Below are 7,404 nucleotides of genomic sequence, written 5' to 3' on the forward strand. Positions count from 1 at the left end.
CCCCCGATGCCTGCACTGCATGAAGAACCTGCAGCGCTTAGCACAGCTTGGAGAGAGAGAAGATGATGCAAACAGGGGATCAAAACCCACTCAACACCCTCCTCGGGCAGTGCTGCTTTTGCCTCCCAAACTCGGAGTCCCCTCCTTGCACTGCAGAGTCCTCCAGGGATGCAGGGCAGAGGATTAAGGGCTTTCCTTGGCAGGAATCTGCCTGGCTGCTGCGCGGGTATTGCGCCAGAGGGAGGACCTGCATTGCCAAGTGGTATTTGGGAGCAGCCAGGCAACAGATCTGTACAATCATGCTAAATATCTATCCCAAATATTCAAGTCAATGAAGATCATACCCAAAGGGCTATGAAACAACCAGCTGTGTGTGAATACCAGGAAGAGACAGAGGCCAGTACCCAAAAGCCATCCTTGCCAGCTCCTGAGCATCACTGTTCATACGCTGTTAGAACGAACTCCGAGTCCTGTCTTTAGCCAACTTTTTTACCAAGTTTTGTTTCAGTTACCCATTAAGCTGGAGATTCTCAAACTTATCTAACCATTGGATTTGACACCACTGGTTTCCAGTACGTAACAGGACTTTTCATCTGTGGAATAGCTCTAATCAAAAACTCTGCAGCCTTTTCAGCCTGCCATGATAAACTGGTTAAAATTCAACTGCCACTCAAGTCCGAGCAGCACAGCTCAGAGCAAGGTCCTTCTGACATGAATATGCTGACAGACTTGGCTGGTTACAGCCCCACCGCCTGCAGATGATCATCCCTGTGAGAGGGAGTTCTGCTTGGCAAGATGGACGAGAGTCACTGATGATGACAATAATTACCTGGAAGCGAAACATCTCCTGTCCACAGGGAAGACATCTTGCATGATTTGTTGGATTAGACATTATTTTGTTAACTTTTGGGTCATTCTGGTCTCCACTGATTTAAAAACAGACAGAACCAACTACTAGAACATATGACAGTATCAGTTCAAAGAGAGAGGAAAACAGGCAATACTCCTCTTCCCCCGTTTGACAGCGCAGCTGTAGGTGTCACTGTGCAAGAGCATTCGGTTTTGTTAGTCAGATTTCTACCACACAATTAATTTATGAGTCAGTGGTAGGTACATCAGTACGGGATCTTTCAGCTCTGTTCACACATGCAAAGTGACAGGCTGCGGCTGGCTGCATTAATCCCAAGTGGATCATCTTGTCTAAAGAACACCAGGATTATCCCACATATACATGTCCGATGGACGGCCATCAGAGCGCATTCACAGAGGGTTTCACTTGGCATTTCTCCTTCCTGCTGCACATCCCCACCCAAGAGGATTCATCTGTTTATGCCAGGATAATCAGAAACCTACTTCAAAAGCCTCTCTGCACATCAGCCTCCTACCAGCAAGAGGAAAGCTCTCCCAGCCAGCACCTCCTTGGAAGAGTGCAGTGAGGCAGCCCAGATTTACAACTGTCCCTAGTGCGAGCAGAGGCAGCCCTTGTGGAGCCAGAGCCTGATAATTCAGCTGGGGCTTTCAGAGCTACACAGCCAGGAACATCTCAGGAACATCTGCAGGTGCTTGAGCTGCTCCCCATGTGCAGATGTGCGGTGGCTGGTGCAGGGCAAGGTTTAAGCAAATCAGACTGGCAGTCCTGATTTCCTCATGCCTGCTCAGACTTTGGAGCACGGCCTTAGGAAGGGCAGGAAAAGTTTATCTGAAATCCCTGTATTCTTTTCTGCTACTGAACTGGAAGGAGAATTTGTCAACCCCTCTCCCGCTGTGGGAAAACATTTAGGTTAAGCTGAAGGCCTGATGTACCTAACAAGTTCTCCCTCACCATGTCTCGGTGCACCCCCATCTTTAAAAAACGTGTGACTTTTCTCTCCTTTTCCTCCATCTGTACTTCTATATTTGTTCCTTTTTGCCTAGTACTCTCCTCTCCCCACCATTTATTGCTCCAGATGACCAGAGGGAACCTGCTCATTGCGGTGCCAGCCACGGTCCTTGTTAGTGCTACCCACAGCTGCGTGAGTAAAGCAAGGGGTTTGATGTGATACCCTGGAGTCAAGATCCCCCCTCTGTACTGTGAGCTATTCTGAGAGCCTATTGCAGTCTCAGCCACTGATAAGCAGAGAGAGCAGGAACATGGCATCAGGGATCTGGGGGCAATAGCACTACGCAGACAGGGGCTGCTGTGCTGTTTTCCCCATCCCCACCCCACTGCCGTGTCACTCGGTTCCTCGCTGCTCCACAGACACATGCACAGCCTGCCCTGTCACTGATCTGCTCTCTGAAGCTAAAGCTTTCTCTGTTCCCAACCTGCTGGTTTTCTCTTCTGGCAGTCACAGCATCCACGTGCAGGACTGTCACCACAGCCTGGCAAGGCTGCAAGACTGGAACGAGGCAAGAAGAGCTGGTTTGTAGGTTATGGGAGGCGGTGAAAAGGAGTGTGCTGCTGCCGCTGCGACGTCAGGAATGGGGCCAGGCTGCAGAAGGCTGAGCCAGCCCATATGCTTTAACACCCCCCGCCCCCACCACCACATTGACCAGATGTTCAAGTGCACACTTTTGATTCATCCCATTGCAAAGGTTGAAAACATGTAAAATGAAGATCCAAGCACAGGCTGTCACCCTCTCCAAAAATGAGAGTGTTTGGAGATGAGGTTTTACTTTAATATCATCAAACCAGTGAAGGGGGCAGCACCCACAAAATGGTTCAAGTCTGAAACCCAACCTTCACCAGCGTAAAGTTTGAGTAAATGTCTTTGACACAAGAGGAAGCGGAGGGAAAGCAGATGCCTGAGCAGAACCTCACCTCCTTCCCTCAACTCATACTCCACCTGTGAGCAGGACCAGGCTGTGACTCCTGCCTAGCCACCCTGCAGGAACTGTGCTTCAAAGGACTATTTGATTTCAGCTGTACCACACCAACACAGCCTGGCTCCAAACCCTATTTGCAGTGGCCTGTTTGAAACTGGAGTGGAGCCGAGCAGCGCTCTGAGGATTGCAGTGTCATCCACAGCCCTTCCCAGCAGCCACTCGAAACGGCTGCAGGTTCCCCGTGCTGGCTTCCCTGTGTGCCCTGTGCTTTGGGGAAGCCTCCTTCCCAGAGAACAGGAAACTCCCATTAACCTTAATAGCACCTAAAATTTGAACAAGGGGAGAAGGTGCCATACAACATTCATCGTGCCACTCTGTGAATAGCCCACACTGCACCCATATGAGTCGCTGCAGGTTCCAGCGCCTTCAGCCCGTCTGATCTTCTTTCAGAGGGATTTGCACATGAAGAATGTTCTTCGTCTTCATGCCAACCACAGGCATCTACCTTCTGAACAATATTTGGAGCATACAATGTATTTGGTGTATCAAAAATATATTCTTCCCTCTATTCTTCCTCCTTCCTCCCTCTCCTCTTCCTCCTTCCTTTCCCATCTCTGAAGAATCCCCCGGCCATGCATCTCACAGGAGCCACGGCGTGGCTCTGCACAGGCCACCTCTGCATCTGCCTGACCACTTGGATGAGACACTTAGGCCCATTAACCTGCTCACAACAGCTTGATGAATTAATGCTTCTATAGACACAGTTGGTAGCTTCTAATTAAGTAACTATGGCTAAGCAGCTGCAGAGAAGTTGTAATGTCACCAGAAAGCCAGATGTCAACTTGATTGGTCCTCAAAGTGTCAAATGAAATGATATTGGGAAATTTGGAAAGGGGGTTCTTGCCCTCCCAGAGCATTCTGTACATTCCATGCCTGCTCTTAGGCTGCAGCTAGACCCTGGGCACATGGCTGGAGAACCTCTGCAGCTCACCAGCAGCTTCACAGCCAGCAGCCATGGCACAGAGCACAACAGAGCGAGTAGCATTGAGATAAAAGAAAGTGGTTTGGCATCATGGTCACTCCTTTTGCTTTTACCTGGGGAAGGACCCTTTCAAAAACCCATCTCTGAAACTGCAGCAGTGTCCAAAGTTCACAAAACTGGCGTGAGCCAAATGCAAAGCCTGTTGCACTGGGTAAGAGTTTCCAGGAACTTGAACCGATTTGGGCTTCCACTGCACTGGTGGAAGAAGATTTTGTGACACCTACTCTAGACTTTCGCTTTCCAATGCTCCCAAGGCACCTCTGGGTACCCAACCCTGGCTGGAGCGATGTGGAAGCAATGAGCAACCCCTGAAGGAAGAAATCTGAGCAATACAATAATCCAGTCTGTGTTTGCTGACTCATGCAAACCCCATGTTCATCCTCCTTCAACGAGCAAACCCTGGTGCCTACAAGGAACTCACCTTTTTTGATGATTTTATATATAAATGCAAACACAATTTATCCTAATCCATTCCTTTAACTACAGTAATTCTCCTCCTAAAACTTGTACAAGACACTGTGATTTCAACTAGAAGAAGCCTAATAACAGAACTCATCCATCCCTGTTGGAATATAAGCGGATCCATGACCTTAGAACCATTTTGCTAAGAAATCCAGCTAGAAAACTAATTTTAAGTAAATCTATGCACGTCAGAAATACAGATGGCTTCAGGATGCTAACTTAAGCACCATTACATAAGCAGATCAGGGCTGCCTGTTGAGCCCAGACACCAGAGTAGATGGTGCTGACTCCAGTATCACACACAAACTGTTCACTTCCCAATACATCTTTAATCCAAAACTTTTGCCATCTCTCCATGGTGCCAGCCTGGTCCTGGTGAGGCCCACACACGGTGCCCGCCGCAGAGCATCACCTTCCCCAGCCCCACTGCCAATGTGGCCACTGCCTGAAGCCCTTTTCTACCAACAGGCTGGGGAAATGCCCCATCCTTCCCCCTCCTTAAACGAAAATGGAGGAAAAGAGCCGCATGAGCCTCTCAAATATTGAAGCACAGCAGTTGTGGAATGACGTTTTGGTATGAAATTATAGAATCAAAATTACCCTGGAGTTACCATTGGTAACGGTACCTCTACCTGAATAGCAATTTAGGAAGTTAATGAGCCTGCCAGAGCTATCAGGTGAAATCACCACAACGGTAGGCGATCCGCTGTGGCTGCGGGAAGCAGGGCAGGTACTTCCCATTCTGAGGCCAGTTTGGTTCTCACAGGCATGTTGCATAACACGGCACAGCAATCGCCTCGCTCTGCCCCGAGCCCTCATTTCAGAGCACACCGGCTGGCTCGAAGGAGGCTCCCTGTGGAAAAGCAGCCAGGGACGGGATTTTGTTTTCCCTTCCCTGCGGGCAAGTGTGTCAGATTTGCTGACAGATGGCTTGGCTGACTGTGCCTGACTATTATCAAGCAGCTATTACCTTTGTAAATTGAATCCCATTTGAAGATTTTCTGTAATTAAATCTGCAGTGTGTTTGCAAGGCTTAGACTTCATCCCGCACAGACTCAGGAGCGTGCGGGGCAGTCAGATGGCTGATTTACACAGCCAGAGCCAGCAGCACCCTCCAGCCACAGGGCTGGGCGCTTCCGGCAGTCTGTGCTGCCACCTAGCCAGGACCAAGCCGTCGGATTCAGCCTTGCTTTACATTTTGAAAGCTTAAACTGAAGCATATTCCCAGATCTAAATAAAGCCTTAGAGCGCGGCAGCCAGGAGGCAATTTGCACTCTGTGCTTTGAGAGTTGTATGGTCAATGGGAGAGAGCAGCTTAAAGCATATCTTATTTCCCTCAGAAATGTCTTGTACTTACGGTAGAAGACATATTCAGTGTAGCTGGACCAGACCTTGTCATCTGTGTACTGGTTGACAAAGGAAGCTGTCACCGAGGAGTTACAGGCCACCATGTGGAATCCACACTCGGACAACATGTCGAAAGCCCTTTCCAGGTGCTTGAACTTGAGATAGAACCTGGAGGTGTACCTCTCTGGAGCCCTGTCTGGGTCTCTGCTTTCGTTCAAACTTTCTCCAAAGACCTCTTTGACCAGAGCAATCCTTCCACAAACCAAAATCCTCGGGACCCTCCTGAATTTGGCATCTGCTTGGCTCTCCCTGCCCACAGTGCAGGACCCCCGATACCCAAGGGTAATGAATCCCCACTTGCGATCGGGAGGTAAGAGTGATGAGGGTGGGCATATTCTCGTGTCACTGCCTTGGGAAACCTCTTCATAGTCACTGTGGCAAAAATCATCAGGGCTTTGCTGCTTGTCATCGGGAGTCAGGAGTTTGACCAAGTCTGGGAGCTGGAAGTACTCAGCCTCCCTCTTGAGCCTTCCCTTCTCTGGGAAGTGGTCAGGCAGAACCACTTGCTTGTCCCTGAGATAGTCCAGAATGTAGCGGAAAAGGAAACCATCTCTGTCAATGAAGAATCTTCCCTTGGAGTCCTTGGCCAGATCATTGGCCATGTCTCTCTTTGGGGTGAACATTTTCCAGAGCAGGGAGTGAGGGGTGCCAACCAAGGTGGAGTGGCGAGTGAAGTAAACCTGGCCACCCACATTTAGCTCCACTACCTCTGGGAAGGAGTGCAGCCCCGATCCCTGCTCTCGAGAAGGAAGGTAAGTCCTGCAGTTGCCACTCAGAGCCATTGTACTTCAAAACAGAAATCAGCAGCAGGAAGCAGCAGGATTATCAATCACATTAAAGTGTAGAACAAAGCTCCCAACACTGAGGAGAAACAGGGGGCAAAGGGGAAGTGAGAAAAGAAAAACAGCCAAAAGGTTTGTTTAAAAAAAACCCCAAATTGTCCACGAGTTTCAGTGAGGCAGAAGTGGCTTCAACCCTGAGCCACAGAGGCTGGAGAGCAATCACTTCATGAAATGCAATCACATCATTACATCTTCCAACAAAGCCATCAAAATCAAGGTCAAGCCAAGCCTATGGTCCTTCATGGGTCTGTCAAAAGGGAAAACAAAATAGGACACAAATTATTCTTTTAAGCATCACAGAAGCTGCAACAGAGAAAAGCAGCTCTAGTTTAGAAAGCCAAGCTAGGTCTCCTGCTAAATAGGTCTGGCTTCTTGCAAGTTCTACACTGCTTTTTCACAAGCACTAATCAAGGGAAGGACTGCATATGACTCCACTGATTAAAAGGAAATACATACTTCATCTTTAAAGAAACATCTCATTTAGACATGCACATGAGGGAACAAGAACAGCGAGCCTTACCTTGGTTACAGTTAATGCACAGCTCTTGGAAAGGAAAGCAAAATTTCAAGACACTCAGAACACACATACAGGCACACAGAGTCCAGCGAGTACGAAATCCGATCCCAGCAAGGGACAGCAAAGGCAGGAAAAGTGCTCTTAGCAACATCCGTGGAGGTCTCAAGAGTTAACCCGAGTCACAGGAAAGTTAACCGTGGCAGGTGAGGACAGACACCAAAGCATACAGCACGATAGGCAGAGAAAGGAAAACCCCACAACAACCCCCCAAATGAATCAGACGGGGCTCGGGGAGCATGGGGCGCGGGGGGTGCGCGTTCCGGCCGCCT

The 7,404-nt window shown here is 49.1% G+C and overlaps 1 protein-coding gene across 1 annotated transcript in view; it reads right to left on the reverse strand.

The window, feature by feature from the left end:
• Window positions 1-6,498, reverse strand: part of KCTD16 (potassium channel tetramerization domain containing 16) — a 50,238-nt gene extending 43,740 nt beyond the window's left edge. Inside the window, exon 1 of the mRNA XM_010015287.1 lies at window positions 5,667-6,498. Coding sequence (XP_010013589.1) covers window positions 5,667-6,498 — 832 coding nt within the window. The remainder of the gene's footprint in view (window positions 1-5,666) is intronic.
• Window positions 6,499-7,404: the final 906 nt, after the last annotated feature.

Source organism: Nestor notabilis, unplaced genomic scaffold (genome assembly GCF_000696875.1).
Source record: "Nestor notabilis isolate BGI_N333 unplaced genomic scaffold, ASM69687v1 scaffold22355, whole genome shotgun sequence".
NCBI lineage: Eukaryota > Metazoa > Chordata > Aves > Psittaciformes > Psittacidae > Nestor > Nestor notabilis.